Genomic DNA, 21,825 nt, shown 5'->3' with positions numbered 1-21,825 from the left:
GCATGGAATGGGGATGGGGCGTTTGATCAGCATGCCTCTGCAGCACTTCGCGAGTTCAGTGGTCATAAAATGTTGCTGAAGTTCACACTCAGGTCAGTGAAAGCAGCAGTATAACTGAATCAAAGCTGAACCTTGACTATATTCCCAGCCTGAAAGCTGAGAATGAGAATACACTCAACTTGTCTCTGCTGTGTACTTGCTGTAAACTACAGTTGTTGGAACAAAAATATTTTAAGTTTATTCCCCACAAAGAAAGATATAGTATCATATTTTGTATGTAAGAATCCATCCATTATTAATACCACTTATACTTTGAGGGGGGGTGGGGTGTACCATGTACAAGTAGCCGGCATAGCACAGGAAAGGTACGAATTGAATCCCACATGTTTGATGTGTGGTTTACCAAATAAAACTGCTGCTAATTGTGTATGGCATGTGTATTCTTTATGGCCCAGAATAGTGCAGTGTCAAATTTAGTGTAAGTTTGACACAGGACATGTTTGATATTAATAAAATGTGAATGAGAAGAAGGATCATTCCCTTTAGCAATTTGTCTATATAGTAAAAGTACAGGTCCAAAGATTGTGTCGCTTTTTTAAAAGAGCTATGAAATTGCAATGTATGAAAAAAACAACAGCAGTAAGTCATTAAAACAGTAAGAACGTTAATAAAGCAAATTCAGGGTCATTTTATGAAAACCATTGGCAGTAAAATCGTCATCACAATTAAACCAGGTAGGTTGAACACAAAGTTTTCTAACTTCACTCTGCACCACAGACTCTGGTCACAATTTCCTCCCTGATTGTCTAATTTGCTGTATTTATGTCATAAAGAGGCAGCAAAATTAAAATAAGACCGTTTCATAATAAGAATAATAACTTGAATTTCTATAGCGCCTTTCAAGAGACCCAAGGACGCTTTACATGTGTCAATAAAGGGACAAAAAGAAAAAAACTGTTAAAAGCTTCCATGAACGGGCTGAGGGGTAGAGCGGTCGTCCTCCAACCTGAAGGTCGGCAGTTCAATCCCCAGTCTTCCCCATCTGCATGCCGAAGTGTCCTTGGGCAAGATGCTGAACCCTGAATTGCCCCTCATAGAACAACAAAGTGCTGCTAATAGATGCACTGTATGAATGTGTGTGTGAATGGGTGAATGTAAAACTGTACTGTAAAGAGCTTTGAGTGGTCATCAAGACTAGAAAAGCTCTATATAAATACAAAACCATTGACCAATTTAAAAATTGTAGGTGATGATAGAGTAAGACAAGATCAGTGGAAGTCACTTGCTATATACTCAGCAGTATGGATGGTAGTTAAGATCAGCCCCACCTTCCCCAGCTGCAACATTAAAGTGATGTACACGTTCATGCATCAGTAATGAGTAGGCTCGCTTTTGTTTTGGATACTTTGAGAAAGTACGCAAGGACACATTTTGTTTGATGCAGCATTTTTCGCCCGTGCTCTCAAAGATACTGTAATGTCGTAAAAAATAATGAGTAATTTTAATGTGTAATTAAACTAATTAATATATCCATGCTTCCTGGGGGCATCAAAGAACCGATATGAATTCACTCTGCCGGTGCAGCTTCTAAAAGCCTTATCACCGAGTGCAGCTAAATCAGCCAGAGAGTTTACGTCTTTCATTGACAGACAGTGTGTCTTCATAGACATTGATTCGCTTTCTCCTTTTTATTGTTCATAGATGTTCAGGATCAGGTTTCTAAAGCCACCACTGCATTGTGCACATGTTAGTATATTAAATTTGCATGACTAGGACATGTTCCAGCATCTACTGTGGGCAATTGTTGGCTTAGTAGTGATGAATAATTAATGACAATTAAGCTGTTTGTACAGTGTAGTGTGATTTTACAGTTTGGCAGGGCATATTTTTCCGAATGATTAAAAATAGGGTAGCGAGTCACATGTGCCTCATGTTCTTTCGACTTGGTCACATATTTTAAGGTTAGCCCACATAGCCTAGAGGACTATAAACATTAATAAAGCAGCAGTAGTGTTTTCTCTGGAAAGATAAAGTGGAGAAATGGCTTCCTGAGCAGAGAGTGAAGTCCCACTTCTTCCGCGTTGTGATTCCACCTTCTCTCCTCCTTGTTTTGGAGCAGGCCCAATTTCATGTTGGTGCCTTCCAGTGAAACTGTTGACACTCCCCATGTTTGTAAAGCGAGATGGCTCCAGCTGTGACTGTCAGTGACAACGACACTCGTTCCACCTGCCCACGTGGTGCTGTTGAACCAGAAACACAGCGGCTTGGCTACATCACAATATAATATATCGTAATATATGGGCTAGCACCGCTATGCTACAATACTAGCCATGCAAACTAGCTGCTAGCCACCATGCTTGCTTGATTGTATTGCAAGACAGACCCTGCAGCCGCAAAATAAGATTCACCAACCAAATCATCTCACACTGAGGGTCCAGTTCTGACTGAGCACCAACTTGTGGATGAGATATGCTGGATTACTTTTATCTATTGGTTTTGTTGGCTCTCCTGTACATATGCTGACTTTATTCATCTACGCGTCTGGATGTTTAGGGGCTGCATTTATTAGGCTTTTGCTGAAAACACAAAGGATGTGCTCATGCAACATCTATTGGTAGTAAATATTTTAGATGTGACCTTTACGAGAGGTCAAAATAAGTGGCAATAATCACATGATCAGCTCTAGGCGCTGTAATGTTCCAGATATCCCAGTTCATTCTATTTAGAAGGACTGGAATTACATTTAACAAGTGTGGACCTTTTTTCTCACAAAGTGGATTCATGTAACTAAATATATTCACACTGTCTCTTTTTAATTCTGCTTTTACTACACAAAATATTTACTTCTGGTGTTCATGAATTTCGACAGGGTAGTGTCTCAAATAAAATTCTGTGCACTAACCCAAAAAGAAATTCAGAACATTACTAAAAATAAAATGATTGGAAAAAAAATATTATATATATATTATATTATCATAACAACAGCCACAGCTTCCTCTGCCCCCATTCGTTACAAATATGGACATAAAATAGGTTGTTTAGCCAGTAATGGTGACGATTTAGACTGATTGCAACTTGTTCCTGTTATTAGAATCACAACCATGTGCTACATGTTGCATTGTGAACGCACTTAAAGACTCAAAATAGGCTTTTTTTTTTATGGCAGAAATGTTGATGAGTCCCAGTAGGAAAAATACAGGTGATTATGATGCCTGCAGGAAGTCACTTACCGCCAGAGAGAAATTCTTAATCTAACTCCCTCGCAACACCACAAATAGTTTTTTCTTACTTGTGTAGTTGTACAGATGAAACAAATTAGATAAAGTGCCATTCGGTGAACTTTGGATGTTCTGGCTGGCAGCTAAGCTAAGTATCTGCAGGTGGCTGTTTGATATTTAGCACATTGAAATTCTGGGTGGAATCAATCTTCTCATCTAACTCAAGGTGCAAGAACGCAAACGGCCATGTCAAACCAATTAGGTCTGGAGCCGTCTCCTTAAGTATTACAGAAATACCCCTGCTTGCTTTTGAAATGATAAACGTCACCAGGCTCAGCCAAGTGCTCAGCCCAAAATATAAAGCTTTCAATTTTATTCACTTAGGAAAATGACAACTAACAATTTAGGTGAGGCGGAGGTTACTCACAACATCAAATGCACAGACGAAAATATTCAGCTGCACTTGAAAAGACAGTAAAACAAACAGTGTTTAACAGGGTTTAACAAGTGGCCCAATACCTCAAGCAGTAGATGCCACTAAACGTTTATGCAAACTGGAATAATACGAATCAAATATCAACAGATTCTCAAACCACTGAAAGCAGTTGCTAGTGGTTGTTGTGTGTGGAAACTCGATGTGAGCATTGAGGATGGTGCAACACCAAACTGGGTTTTCTTGAGACATGTCCCAATGAGAGGCACTGCAGAATGTGACGAAACAGCTGTCAAGCTCTTGTCTCAGCCTGAAACAAGACACTCACATCACATCACTCACAAACATTTCAGTATTAAGCTCACATCCTGACAGTCGCTTTCTGTTTATCAGGGTACTTGTTGAGCAGACATCACAGCGTAGACAATGCTAATGCTGAAACCTTACCCAATATGTTGCAAAACAGCAACTAGAGAAATAGCTTGCAGTGTCTTGCCAGTGGATTGGTAATGATGAATAGGACAAATCCTGGTGGGTTTCAGGTTCACTGTGGCCTAATTACCAATAATAAATCATGGTGCATCAGTCAGAGCCGATAGAGCTGATGCACTTACAGTCAATCTGTGTTACACAAACATGGACAGATTATTGATCATTCCTAGAGGGCACACACCCTGGGGCCCGAGTAGTTCAGCGTCGCATGGGCCTGAAGCTTTGCATGATGTTACAGACTAGGAATGTCTGTAGGTGAGTGTTTGTAATTTAACTATCCTAGACCTGACCTTGAGTGATGAGAAGAGAAAAATGAGGAAGGGACGAGGGGACTCTAGAACTGTTTTTCAAGTCTCTGGATGCAAAAACACTAAAGAGATAAACACAATGAGTAGAATTTGACAAAAAATTTAAGAAAAATACCAAAAAGAGACACAAAGATTAAAAAAAAATTATATCGAAAATATCAGAGCTACCAAGAGACACAAATCGAGTATGGTGGGACACAAAGCAGCCACACAGAATGACCTGTGTTTCGGTGGGTCTTGACCTTATGTGGGAGTTGTGGGCAGCTTTTATGTGTCTGTAGATACCCAGGGACCCATTGTCTCTTAATCAGTCCATATAAATACAAAACACATTATAAGTAGAGGAGTAAGATTGTGGCCCCTCCTCAAATAATCTGCTCTGCACATGGAGATGGAGAAGTAAACTGAAAAAGAAAAGAAAAACACGGGAGCAGGGTGCAGACAAGTGCAGCATAGATAGATAGATTCCATACAGGTGGGCAGTGCAGGGGCGAACATTCACACCAAGCTACTGTTTTAACTTTCAGGACTGTGCTGGTCTGAACAAAGAAAGGTCACACAAACACTCACTAAATGATTTAAAACCCCAAGCTGTCAAATCAATAACAATGTTTCTCACATAAGTGAAAAATCAAAACAGTGCCAACTCCCCATTTTATTTTATTTATTACCGGCCGTGACAGATATTGTTTCACCTTGTGTGTGTGTGTGGCAAATCATGGTCGAGGAGACACCTGCTCTAGTGGGAACTAATACAGAGGTATTTTTGAGTACAGCTACTGTCTGTCCGTCTGTGTGTCTGTGGAGAGATGTTGTCACACAGCTGTGCCAGATGCTGTTACAGGTGTGTTTGGAATAAAATGAAGGCCAAGTTGGAAGATGGATGCTGTCTGACCCATGATTACTGAGTACTCATGTAATAATGTACTAGTAACTACTATGTAGCTATGGGTAGTGTGATCCAATTGATCTTGTTCTCAGTGTTGTATTACGCATTGAGTTTCCCACCTTGCTTGTTATTTATTTATAACCAGTATTTCATCTGTAGAATCTGTAGAACTGCAAACCCTCAGTGTGTCTGTAGATGTAGAGGTAGGTTGGTTTACTGCAGCTTCAACTGTACAATCACCCACCAATACCCCTGATGGCCCCCCACTGGTCACCCTTAATTTATTTGACTTGCTTCTCTGGCTTTGTCCAATTCAGATGAAAGGGCTAGTTTATTTGACAGCTGTATGTTATGAGCTGAGACAAGAGATCAAAGTAAAATGAAAGTTATAATTAAGGTTTGCGGGGACTTCACAGGATTCAGTCATAGAATATTTCTGGCATGGTTGTCACGGTTGGCGTGGCGTACCACTTGAAGTGGCATGGCATGGCGATGTAGTTGTGGGTGAAGCCCAGTGGGCATGCCCTTGTCCCAACCTGCCATACCAATCACACTCATTCATCCCAAGCATGCCACTGCATGCAGAATTCATTTAAACCTTAAAGGGGACATATCATGAAAATTCCACTTTGTTAGTGCTTCTACACGTTAATGTGGGTATCTGGCATGTCTACCAACCCAAAAACTCTGGAAAAAAAACACTCGCGCGTTTTGTTATGGTTCCTCTAAGTCAGAAACGTCATGCTTGAGTGACTGGAATGAGCTTCCTGTGTACTGTGTCGTCACAATACACTGGAAGTCTCCCTACATGGCCTTGGCCCACATATTTCTCCTGTGGTGTCATCCCAGTGTCTGCAAGCCCCAACATTCATATTGACTCGAAATGGCTTCATTTACACCATGTTTGAAGCAAATATGTCGGGGCTTGCGGACACTTGGATGACACCACACTAGCAGTATGGAGGCATATTATGTTTTTTTCCTGTTGTTTATTTTGGTCCGAAGGTAGGTCACTAATATCTTCAGTTGTATTGGATTCGGCTGCTACACCGTTTGTCCCTGAAACTCCAGAAGTGTTTTGTGGACTCAAACACTTCACCCACCCCTCCATCGGCAAAGTGGTGAGTAGATAATGATTTAGTAAATATTTTTTTTACAAACTAAAGAAATAACGAGCTGACCAAATATACTGTCCAACAGAATGTAAAATAATAAAAAGTAGCTTCCTGTTTTCATTTTTGAAGATGAAAATGAAAATGAACCCTTTTTTAGTCTTTGTCAATATTTCTGATGCTGTGAACAGGCAGCAGGGTATACTTGGGACAATTTTGCATATTTTACACTAAAATGGTTTCAATTCCTTGTTGTTGTTGCTGTTGTAGACTTTTAAGTGTCAGTGTTTTGTTTGCTGTGTGAAATATCGGGGTTTTGATGTTAAAGCCCAAATTGTAATTGTCATCGTGTCACCAGGGATGAATATGCCCCAATTTTAGCATTTAAAGTGTCCACAAACACTTAAGTTCAGCTGTCCCATACTTCCTGATCTGCAATATGTCAATTCTCCTCCTTTCTTTTTGTCTGTCTGTTAAACATGAAGTCTTAAATTTAAGTGCATCTAATGTAGATATTTAAGCCATTGTTTATTGCATTTATCTGACACGTCATACACAGACTCATATTTGCGTACTCATTCATTATTGTCATGGTTTGAGTGTATAAAAATACATTCATAAAATAAAAATATAAAAGCATAGACATACATACATTCTCCGTATCCTTTGCATTGAATAGGAAACACCATACAACATGTAAAAACACAGCTTTCTTTTTGGTTTTTGCTTTAGATTTTTCACCCTGTACAAGTTTACACTGAGGTGTTACCAACATCTCTTGGTTTGTCTTTGCAGTGCGGACCAAAAGTGCACCAATGAAACAAAGTGTTATTCTCGCCAGTGGATGTTGTTATACCTCCAAATTTAGAGAACTGGCAGTAACAACAATGGGAGCAGTGTGCTGTGTGCTGCCAAGCCCGGAGCTTAAAAAAACAATCACCAGTCTCTCAGTCAAAGCTGTACATCTCCTTGGGAAGCACTGTGCACCGCTAGGTGCTTTTCATCTTTCTGATCACTTTCCACTTGGTTTTCTTTTTTCTCTGACCTCTCTCCGCACACATTGTCCTTTCAGAGGAACAAGTTAAAGCCCAAGTACGAAAAGAGTGAGAAAGTGCAAAGTAGCATGAGTCTCTAATAATTAGACAACAATTTTCTTTCCTTGCACACTCCCTGCTCAGGGGGGTGGGGGTCAGAGAAGCCATTCAGCCACAGAGCAGCTCAACATTCAGAGCTGTGGTAGCAAGCCTAAAGCTTCCCAGCCTCGTGACCTCTTTTTTAGGAGTTCTTTTTATTCCTGTATACTGATTTGCATAAGTTTATGCCACCATATGGCTTTTTAAGAATTTTTACAGTTTGGTGCAACAGCTCCTCTCGACACTACAGCAGTTAGAAACACATGGCTCCGACATCACACCCCTTCTTCTCATCTTCAGTGATTTCCACTGATCCCTTTTTCTCCAAAGCCGACTCAGGATAAACCCTCTTAGAAATCACTCAATACATTCTGCTTATAACTTTCAATCTGGCATTAGAATCATTGAGCATAGCCTTTGCCATAGATCTATATAACATGATTCATCATACGGTTGAAAGAATGGGTTCTGATATTGCCTGCAATAATCAAGTGTGACTTGTGTGATGTATGCACAGGCACAAGACGCAAGAGGATCATTGAAGCACAGGGGGTTAATGAAGACTTCCTGCCACTCATTCCAATGTAATTATATGTCTCACTCAAGCTTAAATGTGCTCTTGTTTTTTTACATTTTAACTTACAGAGAAAAGATGTTGAATAAAATATACAGAATTACAGTTAATGACAGCAAAAAACAAAAGCACATTAAGGAGCATGCTGGGAGTTATACATTAAATCAGCAACTACTGTTGTATATTGTATTATTTTGAAAGGTTCCTGTCTCAGGTAACAATTAGGAAATAAGTATGTTTTTCATTGGCACTGATGAAATTGCAATATAATATCTAATGAAATCCTCACATGTGCACTTTTGTTCTCATCAGTCTCATTAAGAAAGATAGATGTCAACATTTGATGGAAACTGTCTGCGGAGGCTCTGCGGTAATTGTGCAGTTTTTGTATATTCTTGATGATAATAATCCATGCATGTCTGCCTCTTCATGTGTGTAGGTTATTTTCATACTTAAATATGTGTTACTGCGAATACACCTATAAGTTGTTGTAAGGTGTAGTGAATTGTGATGTATAGTACAGTAGCTCTGAGTACTGCGATGAGAGGGATGCCATCACCTTTAACAAACTCCATTCCCGCTTAATAACCTTCCATCCGCTATCTGAGAGATGGCTGTGTGTGCACATTGAGAGTTTTTGTGTGCAGGTGAGCACCTAGTTAAATGCTGACAGCTAAATTATGGGATTCGCACTGTATTTTTTAAAGTTGAAACTTAATAGCATTGACAAGAAAAGGAGGACAGTGTTCACTGTCTCATGCTCCCTCTCCCCACACAAACACACTAAAAGTCTGTCACAGTCAGAGTGACCATCAGCAGCACCCGGAGAAATCCTACCCATGTCAGTGGCTGGTGGCCATCCATAAAAATGTTACCATCTTCAGCAGGCAGGCATGATTTTAGAATAAACTCTGTAGACAATGCTTTCGCTGTGCACAGTCACTCGTCTCCCACAGCCGTGGCAGATCATCTCCAAAAATGTATCATCTGGAGATAAAGTCCCTCGTAATATTCACACCAAAACTGCTTTCAGACATGCGCTGAACTGCGGTGATCCTCTACATTTTCTCTGCATGAGGTGTATATGCGAATGCAAATGTCCGGGTGAGAGCCTCCTTAGTTTCTCCTGGCCTTTCTGGCCCCCTAGTATAACGTCTGCAGAAGTCAATGTAAGCACACGGCACGGGATCCCCTTCTGGATGAAAAAACGGTGTCACACACGTAGAAAACACAGACAAAGAAGTCAAGAGGCGTTGTGGTGATAAGAGCCTATGTCAGTGTGGATGAGCTGTAAACAAAGTATGTTTAATATTAATATGCCACTTCCTACCTTTGCTGCCCCAGCCCTCACCTGAACCCTGCGGAGAATGTGTTGTTTGTTGTTGTGAACGTGCCTGAGCAGAGAACCTCCCGCTGCCACGTTCATGTGTGAAAGGCAAACTGCGTAGAGAAAGTCCGGACCCCGATTCCTCCGCAGGACATGAAACAGGCACACACACATACACCCACACACACACACACAAATACATAGAGCCAGAGTGGTGAAAACCAATACTGTTTGTTGGGTAATGAGGCATTAATGAGAACCATTTAAAATGAACAAACAATTCTCCAAGTTTAAATATCAATCTATATACAGCAGCAATCGATAGACATCTAATTGACTGACTGACTACTTAAGGCTCTGTTCTCTTTCTATTTTGCACGATGTTCATTGTCATAATTTAGACTGTAAAATGTTCCAAGCAGTCATGTAATCAGAAACATGAGAAAACCCTGCCTCAATAAGGACAGTTGGCTGAAAGTTTTTACATGTTACTTAAATACACAGTTATAAAAGCATACATTAGTTGGGAGAGGAAGATAAGGAAACATCACCTATTGGCTTTAACACATTATTAGGACAAGTATCACAAGGGGGCTGAAGTACACTGTGTGTATAATGCGCCCTTTTTAAGACATGTGACACATTTGCCTTCTACTTGGGGGAACACAAACACACACTTTAGACTGAAAGTGTGAGAACTGGGACAATGTTACACTCTCAAAGCATGATGGGAACCCCCGGTGGGGTAGCAATAGAAATCAATACATTTCAGCTGTTTCTTTTTGGTTTGTTTGCTTTATGCTCAACATATTTCTGTACATGTACTGAGTCGTCATTCAATGATCTCTCAACATGGTTCTTTGAACCCGAGGACATATTTCATATGCTCCAGGTCTGTTGATCCAATGACAGAATCCTCCTGCTGTTTACACTGTATGTTGTGAACCTATTAACAGTATGCTATATAATAATTGATCAGGGCTCCCAGTGCGGCGGTGAGCTTTCTCAATACACCATATGGATTTTCACACCAGCAACAAATGGCAGGGAAAGTAAAATCAATGCATTAATGCATGAAAAGAAATGCACTTTCTCTCGTGTTTAGTCCTCATGGAGGCTGACGGGAAAATACATCTCTCCAGTAAAATTCTGACATCAGTCAGTCCAGTGAAAACAGTGGCTCTCAGGGTCTGTGCTGCTGGACAGGACAGCTGGTCCCCCGGAGAGACTGCTCAGCAAACATCAGTCTCAGTGTGGACTGAGCGGACTGGACACTTCGGCATTCACTTTGAAGTTTTCACCAACCCAGATCTTGTATGCTATAGAAAACAACTGATGATATTTTAGAGTAGCCACAGCCTATATCATTCTAAAAATGATTATACATGGCATGCTGAAAACCCATAGGCGTGTAAATAATAGAGAGAAAAGCAAGCTGTCGTCTTCCAAATGTGAAATCTGATGCGAAGCCATACTTTGTAAAATGTGGCCACATGCGGATCATATGGAGACGATGTCCATTTCAGTAAGTAATAAGTATTTGCAGTTGAGATGCAATGGAAAATCGACCTACTAATTCGACATGCATCTGTTTGCCTGTATGTGGAACGCATATCTCGCAAACTCTTCAACTTAGTTGCTTCACACTTGGCATGTGTATTCTTAGAAGTCCTGGGAGGTTGAGTACTGAATATGGTGCGAGTTGGGCATGGGACAAAATCGATATTGATATAATTTGAATAAACAGGCGACCAATTGTAGCAGTCAGTGGGGGCGGGCAATATGTTTTGATAATTTACACACTGCATAGGTGCTGATGTCTGTCATGGAAACCTCATTTAACACAATCACTTTCTGCTTTGTCTTCATCGTAAAAGCACAATGTTCGTTTTCTTGCTTCATATCGGGTGGATTCACTAAGCTTTTATTTTGAAAGATTGTGTCAATTACTTAACAACCCGTTAAATAGCCGACATGTCTTGTTTCCTTTTATGAAAAACATTAACAAAAAAATGGCATTGTAAATAAACCAGGTAGAACGAACACACAGTTCTCTAACTTCAGTCTGCACCATAGACACATACAATAGAAAGTGACAGTATCTTGTGAAACTGTTTGAGCAGCACTCTCTAATGACAAGGAATAATTCTGATGTTATTGATTCCAAACAGGCAGGTTTTCAACAGGCACTACACTAGTTGCAAAATAACATCAACATTGAATTGTGAACTGGCCCTTGTCTTCTTTTGGCCTCCTCCACATGAGGGTCAGAGTTCAGATTCCGCTAGAAAGGGGCACTACACCTGCTCGACCTGCAGCATCTTGCTACAAGAAGATTTAGCGGGACCAGTGCTCTCTGAAATGGATGCTTGCCCGAAGACCCAGGATAGTTACTATTAGTTAAATTATTTATTTCATCCCCCTGGTTACCTGTGGATGAAGGTGGATTATCTGCATTACCCATGTATGCAGCTGCTCCAGATCTCTGCTGACCTTGATCTGTCATTTTACCCGAGACAACCCCCCACTCCGACACACCTCTGCTAAGCCAATAAGATACCAAATGACCTTAATTAATGGCATTTCACCTCCTCTGTATTTTCCATCAGTCTCCCTCTGAACACCCCCAGGAGTTCTCCTGCGCCCAGCGACATTAAATATTCATAACTCCATCATTTTAATATTTTACTCAATCAAATGGATTGCACCAGATAAAACTAACAGCAATTATCTATGCAGTGATAGGGAGATTTGTTTATGTGATGAGTGACAACTGCTGAAACGTGTGTGGCTGCCCTCGCTCTCCTCTATCTATTTATTTTATTTCATTTCTTTTTTCCTTGATAACAGAGCATCGATGCTTCATTCAACTTGAAAGAGAATCGCTGGCACAGCTTGTGAAGAGTTTGGAAAAATGAGATTTCCATTTTTAACAAAAAAAGCAACACAGACCCTCTCACACTGGCTGACAACACGAAAATTACTATCACTATAAAATTATTCAGAAGTGTGCTGCCATCCAAAAGATTGCTGTGGATAAAATGGGCAGAAGCCACTGATACCAATAAGACTCTGCTGAGGAAGATGTGTCAGTGTTACTGAACTTTAGAAGTGAAAGTTACACATCAGACTTCAATGGAATCATGTTTAATTTGCTGGATTAAGTGCTACTCAAAAGTAGAAGCCTTGGAAACTTAAAGATACAAACCCTGTATATACAAAGAAGGTGTAAGAGGTTTTAAATCTAAAGGTAAATCTTGTCTTTCTTTTTGTTTTTCGTTGCCTCACCTCCTCAACATCAGCACCAGTCCAGTTATTACCTCCTCCAAGGAGGTTGTGGTTTCACCTATACACCTGTTTGTTTGTTCATTCACTGGCAGGATTACACACAATACTAAACCAATATCCACCAAACTTGGTGAAGGGAACATATAAACTTTTGTTGTGGATCCAGGATTTCTTTATTTCACTCTCCTTAGTATGATGAGATTTTCTGCATTTCCTTTCCTCTTTTTTTTTCAATTTCTCAAGAAATAATGTTTGAATCTGGTTGTAAAACGTGAAACACATTTATGGTTTTGAGATAAATGAGTTTGTATGATTTTGTGCAGATTAAAAATAATAACAATCACAATTTGACAAACGTGTGTAAGATTGTTTGCCCTTGGCTGAGGTTTGTGCACTTCCGATGCCAATTTAGGCCTACACAAAACAATTTTTAAATCCAAGAGGATTAAAGCTAATAACATAAGATTGTAAAATTACACTCTAACTACTGCTGGTGAGTAAATCAAAACACAAAAACAATGCTGAAAGATGCTAAAATGGTCTGTAGAGGTGAAAGAAAGCAGAGCCAGTGAGTTCTCTCTTGGTTTGTCACTACTCTGTTTACATAGCCTACAGAAATTCCATGCACTGCTAACACAAAAAATATGTTAGTGCAGCTTTAAACAAAGTTCCAAGCTCGCGGGTCATTCTTGGGGCACATTGTCTCATTTGCTCGCCCATGACAAACAATCCAGTCTCCAGGTGATTGTAGTAACAAGAAACTGTGTTTATAATAAGCATGTGATGGAATCCCCTTACAGAGTTTAGACTGAAGAAGAAATGAACTCCACAAAAGCGCTGCATGATTTCAGAAGGTTGCATCATGAAAACAATGAAAGTGAAATTAGGTGACACCGTATTTATAGAGCAAAAAGCACTGAAGCACCTGTGTGTCTGTGTGGTCCTCCACTACAGGCTACTTAGTGCAGCAGTGTTTCAGCATGAAAACCTCTCACCCTGTTAAAAAGCCTCTGTCTGTGTATGTGGGCTCTGTACTCCGATGAAGAGGCTTCTTGATGTTCGGATTGGGTGAGTAAAAGCCTCATAAAAAACCTCTCAGGGGCCAGTTTCACTAATGCACATCACTTTTTCTCTCTTTATTATTTTTTTTTGTTGAAAGAATCCATCTTCTCTTCTGCCTAAATTCCCCAAATCTACTGCAAATTCCCTAAAACCACAAATATTCTTGAAAAACCTCTCACTGACATATTTTGTGTCGTTAAAATTGAGTGCATTTTTTAAATGTTGAACCAAGGCTCAGTTCCTTAATCCAACTGGGTTAATTTACAATAAATGTGAGAAATGTCTTCTTGATCTCTGCTCATCCTCACGATCAAACGTGCACGCACCGAAGGCGGAGGAATGGCAGGTGCCCATAGGCTGGTGGCGCATTACTGTGCATGCGATGGGTGTTTTCACGCGTCACCAGTGGGCGCTTCTTTCCTGCGCACAAAGAGAAAAGAGCCCGGGGATGCGCACAATGTTGAGTCTCCGCTCAGAGGCACCGCTGTGCTCGTCCTCTCCGCGCGTCTTGGCAGCGTCTTGGTGGAGGAGAGTAATCCGAGGAGGTCGAGGAAACGTCCCGGTGTGAGCGCGCCTCGTCGCCCCGCGAAAACCAGCACAGCACAGACACTCTTTCTTATTGTGGAATTTACCGAGGCAGTGTTTTATATATATATTTTTTAAAGAAGACGCACTTGGAAGGAGCAGAAATTAAGTGCAGAGGAGCGCGAACGCTGGAGCCGGAGCACAGAGCCAATCTCCTCTTCCTCTCCTCTGGCTCCCGAAAAGGCAAGAGTTGCGGTGGGAGATGTTCCCCGCTCACTAGGTCCAGGACCAACACGTCTGCAGAGGAGACTGGGATTTACAATCAGAGCAGTTTCATGAAGAGGAAAAAACAGCGCATCCCGTAGAACAAGTAAGTGTCCGCTCAGCCAATGGTCACGCACTCCTGCGCGTTATTTTCCTTGATTTTTCATGTGTGTTCCGTTAAGTTTGCTGCATGTGCTTTGCAAAGAGAGAGAGAAAAAACCCCACTATGACTTCATTTAACACAGGATGAAATAACATAAATTAGAATAAGCCTCATCCCCGTGGGGAGATGTCTTTATCGTATTCTCCCAAAGGGTGCACAGAGGCACAGTGTGCGTCATGCCAGTGGTCACACGTGCACGATGCTGATGAGTGCGTTTCTAGTCGAGCCTCAAATGGTTTGCACGGTCCTACTGGGATTTCTACTGTTGGGGCTCATTTCCCTCGTCTAGGACGAAGTCCATATGGTGCTGCTCTGCTCAGCCACACAGAGCAACAGCATCAGGACCCCCCCCCCCCCCCCCCCCCCTCTCTCTCTCCAACTTGTTTTAGGGCAATTATCAGAGTCTCTGCAGAGGGAGCAGGGGCCTGAGCTCATGTGGATTTTCTTAATGGTCATTTAATTGTGTCTAAATGACCTCTAACGTTATACCATTCTGATATTTGTGCAGCTTCCCCCCCCCCCACTAAAGACCCTCACAGGATTATGACAGTTGCAGCCTACTGGGGAGTGTCATTAAAAGAAATTAACAGCTCACTTTTTTTTCTGGAAAGCCAAATATTTGGCCACCAGCGGTCTCTCGTCTTCTTTTTCCTTCCACGCCGACTGTACAAAGATAGAACAATGAGAGAGAAACGCTCAGACTGCTTCATCTACAAAGTATCCTGGTATTCATCTGGGATTTTAATCGTCCCCCCCCCCCCCCCTTCTATTCATGTTTATTTATAGATCCTTTGCACATATTAGCCAAATGAGAGGTGGAACACATCTTTTGAAGTCAGGCAGTGAATTATCCTATAACAAGGCAACAACCAGCATGTGGATGAGTTTGTACTGTTGAAAACCCCTTTTGATTGATGCAGAGTGGAAATTGCATTGTACTGCACAGTTTCTTCTTTGGAAAAGGCTCGGAATTGGATTGAATGGCAGAGGGGAGGAAAACAAGAAAATGTAAAGAGGCTTCCTGAGTGTCTGCTGCTCCTCATCCTTGACCTCCAGTCATGTGTTTGCGGCTGTATCGGGGATGTGGGTCTGGGGATGTGCGTGGCTGATGATGGGGGTTGAGAAATGGATCGCTGCTCCCCCGCTCTTTTAAGTGCACTTACTCTCCTGCCCCTGCGTTAGGCAGCAGCTGAGGGATGCAGCCGTGTTTAACATCGCAGAGGGAGTCACTGGGGGCGTCCTGCTGTCTTCCAGGGATTCATTGATTTTTTCGCATGAAAATACACATCTGTATGATGTCTGCAGAGAGCTCCTGTCCAGATGTTTGGCTATAGACTGTGGTAAACAGTTAAATATGACAAAATGTGAAATTACAGTTTTTATGTACTTTGTATAAAAAGCTAATTAATTGTGGTGTCTGTGCTTTTCATGAGTAGACATACTGTATTTTACGCATGTGCCGCTCCCTCTCATATTTTATCTTCCAGCATCCAAACCTGACCTTAGTCACTGCTCTAATCATACTGTCTTATTCAGACGTGCACAGCGTGACACGTCTTTCGCAGGTTATGTGGCTACTTCGTTTTTTTTCTAGCCTGCAAGGCTCTTGCTCATAATGAAATGGAAGAAACATCTCGAGAGACAAAATTGCATTTATCCAATTCTTTCATGAATGTTAAAGTAGCAGCTGTTGGGATTGGGTTTGAAGCGGGGCAATTACATGAAATGCCTTTTTTTCTCGCAACCCTTAATGCATTATTTGCCATGGGAAGCATTGCTCATTCACTCACCTTCAGAGAGGCCTAATGCAGTGTTATGGCACAATCAGTGCCAAACAATTACTCCTCATTCTTTGCTTCCTCGCGTTTCATTTTGCAAGTATTTCGGCTGCGACCTAAGCTGTGAATCACAGACGCAGTTAAGCTCTGCGTTCATTTGTTACTCACCTTATTCGTTTATTTTATTTATTTTTACTCTCCCTGCCTCGCGCAAAATTGACTTGTGCAGGTCTTCAGTCATTCGGAGTAAATTAGGAGGTATCAGTGCACAGTTGATTGTGAATTCCTTGTTCGCTGACAAAAGCGCAGAGCAGCTGTTCATTGAGATTGAGTCTGTCCCTGGTGGCGGATCCTTGTCTCCCAGGTTCTCTCTCTGAATGACTTAATGGATATGGCTGCAGATAGTCATAAAGACAATCACTAAATGGAAATGAATGCATCACAGACTGTAGTGAATTCATACCTGCTGTGCCACTGGCGTTCAGTTTTGACAGACTGGATTTTTTTCTTTCTTGGCATGATCTGGGAGGTGGATCTCCAAGCTCTGTGTTGCCGATGCCCGCGTGTGATCTGAATAAAGACCGTGAGCAGGAACACCCTTATGATGGCAGCTCTCTCCTTTCCTTCCCTCCTTTATCAGATTCTTTTTGCAATTATGCTGCCCTCGGGGGGGAAATGGATGCCTTTAACCACCTTTCCTATCAATTATGTGCCAAACAACAGCCCCACTAACCAAGAAGTCATCTCATTTACTCTGGAATGTGTTTAGCCAATGATTTCCATTAGGTTTAGCTTCTGTGGAGGAGAGGGGAGAGTGATGCCTCATTACATTTGGCAGAGCAATCTTTTGCTCAGTTGCGAAAGTCCAAGACAGAAAATGCCTCCTCACCTCGATGGCAAAAAAAAGCCCGGAGGGAGTTGTTTTCTGTGATTTCTGTGTCCAGGGAAAAGTTTGTCTTTTGGATTTGCTAAAGTGTCGGCACGGTTCGACAATGGCAGCTCCTTGAAGGTCAAAACATTTCAAGACATCTGCTCTGTGTTTTCCCCAGAATTATACGTTTTAACTGCATGAAATGGCTATTGGAGCACCCGGAGACCCTTAAGCTCTCCTCAGAGGGCCACTGAAAATGAGATTTCTCAAGTCATGGTGACACATCCTCCATGCAAAATGGCTGGAAACACTGGCAAATACTGCGCCTTTTAATGAACCATTAATTCAGAAATAAATACACAAAGAAAACGCTCTGGAATGAAAATGTCCCTGCAGGTTTTACAGGCTGCAGAATGAAGCTGTGCTCAGGGACAAACATCCATCATTTCAGCAGAGACACTGTTCCGTGAGCTGTGTAAAACTCAACTCGCAAAGAAAGTCTTTTTTCGTGGAGCTTTTCCTCTCACAATCTGGAGGCTTTTCGGACTGACGGGTTGAGATGACGAAGTCGGATCCTCCGGAAAGAGGATGGAAGTTAATACTGTACTCACAGTGAAAAATGCAGCACACATTTTTTTTGGGGGGGGGGCTCTACTAGAATCTCACACTGTGTAATCCAACGTGATGGGTTTTTAGAGTGACAAAGCATCCCCTAAATTTTGAAAGACACAAGGAAATCCACTCCGGATCTCGCTGCGTCTGCAACTGCACGAGATGAGGAACAATTACTGGCACCGGCACAGTCGAGTCGACACTGGCCAATAAGTTATGATCAGGCCAATGGGACGATTTCCTCCCTGCGCTTCCCAGATTATGTAGCCATGCTTTGGAAATCACTGCCCTGATCCTCTAGTTACATGTTAGCAAGCGAGTGGTTAGTATTTAGGTCCGTTTCAAGAATTCCAAAGATAGCCCTTGGGTTAATCCGCACAACAGGGTTGTCTTGTAAGGATGAGGGGCTGGGTTGAATTCTTAATCCTGAGAGGCGTATCACTTTCCACTTACTGTGATGTAGGTCATAGCTTGAGCAAAGCCCCTCCTGTGCCACTGATACTGCAATTACAGTCTTAAAGCTCCCGGTTCCACTTCCACAGTAGAAAAGTTTTAATGGCCATTTAGGTCATTGATCAGTGGGTAGATGGGATATCTGATAGAGCAAATCATTCCCTGTGATAATGACAGGTATGTGAAGTGAGTGATGTGGATCAAATCTATTAAGCGTATAATCATTATGTTTTGATATGAAGAATGTTGAGCAAAATACCAGACAAAAGTTTAATAGTTTTCTTTTGCTGGTCGTCATAGGCCAATGCATTGCCAATACTGGCTTATGACAGAGAGAGATAATGAAGGAATTATATGGAAATTATATATGATGTGATAATGAGATTTTTATAGATCAAATCCATGCAACAGAGATTGAGACGTCCTGACTTGTAGTTCCTTTTTTAGGTCTAACTCCTAAATCGCTGTGTTACACAATACCCATAATGCTTTTCAACTGTAACACATTCTTTCTATCATAACCCTTAATAGGTCCTTTAAATGTTTAATTAATTACTCATTACGTATTATTTCACATTTCCCTATGGTTTGCTGGAAAGAATGAGCGGTCTAAGGCAAAGTCCAGGCCTGCTTCTGTTTTATCTTTTGTCAAAGACTTCTTTATTTTTGGCTCAACAAAGAACTTGTGAAAAGGTTTGTGAAAGGGCCAAGAGTTGTTTTAGAAGTCAAAAAGAAATAGCATAAATGTGAAGCTTACTGAGCTGCAGTACTCGAGAAACATATATGTGAAGTAAAACAGATTTTTTGGGCTTAATCAGTACCAGTTTAGACTGCATTGCATCATAGTCTTTTGGATCAAATCATATCATGGTAAAATCCCTTTGTGTTGACTGAAATGGTGTCAAATCACATTCGCATCATAATATAGATGAATTGTATCATATGTATTTGGTGGGAGCTTCAGATGTATCTTTAAAGTAGATTTTTGAATGGTTGGCGATACATTAAGATGTGTTTCTAATAAGCATCACTGATGGAGTTCCATATCCCTACTAATCACTCATCTGCTTAAGTAATGAAGACACTTTATTCCTAACCTGACCTCAGCTCAGTCAACAGCTCTGTGCCTTCCTCCACATTCCAACACTATAGAAAGAAGCCAGTCTATAGTTCGGGAGTATTTAACAGGGTTGTCGTCGCTTTTTCAATATTTAAATTAGTTGAAATAATTTGAACTTCTTAATGTTATATTTGCTCTATGTATTTGCAGTGCCTGTTCTGCCTCACTTTGGTGGCAAGCTAACATTATAACTGTCAGTTAGTTGCATTTTATAAAGTATGCTAACATCCTCACCACCATACACAATTCTTCTCTTCAGAAGAATAGAAGAATTCATTCACAGTGTCTAGAGACTCTAGACTATATAAAGATGGATGACATGACAGCTCTCTAAAGTGGAGCCAAAGCATGTTGAGTGCCTCCTGGTGGCTTGCTGAAGTATGGTTCATAAACTTTGTTTCCACCATGGTAGTGGATAGGACATTGACCAAACAAAAAATGTTAAAATTAACCTGAAATAAAAATTGTACCAAGATATTTTTGTCATTTTAGTTCACATTTCACACTGACTTATATAAATGTAAAAACTTCCATTACGTTTGTTTGAATTTGTTATTTGATGCAATACAACTTGTGAAAAGTCATGATTCTGACTCAAAATGGCATCTTCGGCGTAAGATGGCAGCGTTCGTATATCCAGGTTTTTCCTGACTCTAGTTGAGTGTAAAGAGCAGAGGACGGTGAGACCTATGTGGCAAATTGTTATTTGTGAAAATGAGCTATACAAAAAAAACATGATTGATTCATTCACTTCTGAATAGTGGGAGGAGCTGGAGACAGGTTGTCCATCTTTATATACAGTCTTTGTGTCTAAACTAAGATTAGTTTGATCAGATTTAATGCCAGTTTGACTTTTAAATTAAAAGGGACATCCTAAATATTTACTGATGATTAGTGCCAGACTGTCTTCTTAGCACTGCATGTAGCATATGTTGAAAGTTCATGCACCTTCCACTCCAGGCTCACCATAATCTTGCTGGTCAGCAACAAAGACTCACAATGTAAAAAACTTTGAAAATGTATACCTTATCATATTCCTCTCTTATTGCAGAAGCTAAATATACTTTCCCCCCCTGCTTGGCCTTGAACAGCCTCACAATATGACATCAACTGTCCAGTGCCTGGTTACACAAGCCCACCCCAAAAATGTCAAAGTTAGGGCATTACTAAGATAAGTAGCTGCAGTGTAATTAGTAAAATTCAAAATGTGGCCGCCTACACCCTTTTTAATCACAGTACTGTAATGCCTTACACACACAGTCAGAGTCATTGTCACAGGTTTGACAAAGCTTCCAGCTGATTTCACAGGCTGAGTAGTTACTCTCCATGACATGCAAACTTAATCTTAATGTGTAAAATTGTTGGATTGCCCCTTTATATGGATAACTACCTCAGTGGAAATGGAAGTTGGCAGATTTCTATTCTCTTACATTGTGTATTCTCATTCAACACTAATAGCTGATAGTGAAATCTGGCATTTTTATTGTTTTAGTTCGTGGCCTTCTTGTTGATCTAAGAGAATATGAAAGATGTATAGAAAAAATGAAAACAGTCAGTTTGCTTACATTCATCAGTCATCCACCAAACAATTTGTTAAAGTGTGAAGTGGCATTTTGTGGAGTGGTGGTACACTCTCTGCCAGCTCCTATTAATAGTCAAAGAGGGAGAGAGAAGTATCTTTTGAGGTCAATCATTTCCTTCCTCTCTTCTCTTTAAAGCTGCCGAATGGAGCTTGTTAGGCAGGATGAGCAACACACACAGTAAAAGAAAACACCCATTTAGCAGCTGTTTCTTCTTCTGTGCCACCTGAACGTCGCACCGCCGGCTTGTATCCGCAGGTTTTTGTCTGCTGCGGTTTTTTCCCCAGTCGTTTCTCACTTCCTCCTCTTGTAGTTACCTCAAAATAAAAAGAACCAATTATGTAACTTAGCAGTGCTATAATCATGTTTTCCTGTTGAATGCTTGTCATATTTTGATCAAAATGTCGTATTTTAATCACATCCATAATTACTTTCCTTTCAGATTAAAGTTCTTGAATTCAAGGGAGAGCAACCCATTCACAAGCAATTGGATGAGAGTCCTATTAGCCCTCGGCAACTAAAGATGATGCTACCATGGAAACAAATTGTTCTGCTATCAATCACTGGATGCCTTGCAGGTAAGATATTTTAACAAATACTTTATTTGAGTTTCATTGCACTTT

At 40.9% G+C, this 21,825-nt stretch overlaps 1 protein-coding gene across 1 annotated transcript in view; it reads left to right on the top strand.

Annotated features, from left to right (window-relative positions):
- Nucleotides 1–14,261: 14,261 nt before the first annotated feature.
- Nucleotides 14,262–21,825, top strand: part of cntn3b (contactin 3b) — a 53,450-nt gene continuing 45,886 nt past the window's right edge. Inside the window, exons 1-2 of the mRNA XM_034585331.1 lie at nucleotides 14,262–14,731; nucleotides 21,645–21,780. Coding sequence (XP_034441222.1) covers nucleotides 21,726–21,780 — 55 coding nt within the window. The 5' untranslated portion in view covers nucleotides 14,262–14,731; nucleotides 21,645–21,725. The remainder of the gene's footprint in view (nucleotides 14,732–21,644; nucleotides 21,781–21,825) is intronic.

The sequence above is a fragment of the Hippoglossus hippoglossus genome, chromosome 5 (genome assembly GCF_009819705.1).
Source record: "Hippoglossus hippoglossus isolate fHipHip1 chromosome 5, fHipHip1.pri, whole genome shotgun sequence".
NCBI classification, from domain to species: Eukaryota; Metazoa; Chordata; class Actinopteri; order Pleuronectiformes; family Pleuronectidae; genus Hippoglossus; species Hippoglossus hippoglossus.
Note: the sequence above shows the minus strand (reverse complement) of the source record. Positions and strands in the feature narration are given on the sequence as shown.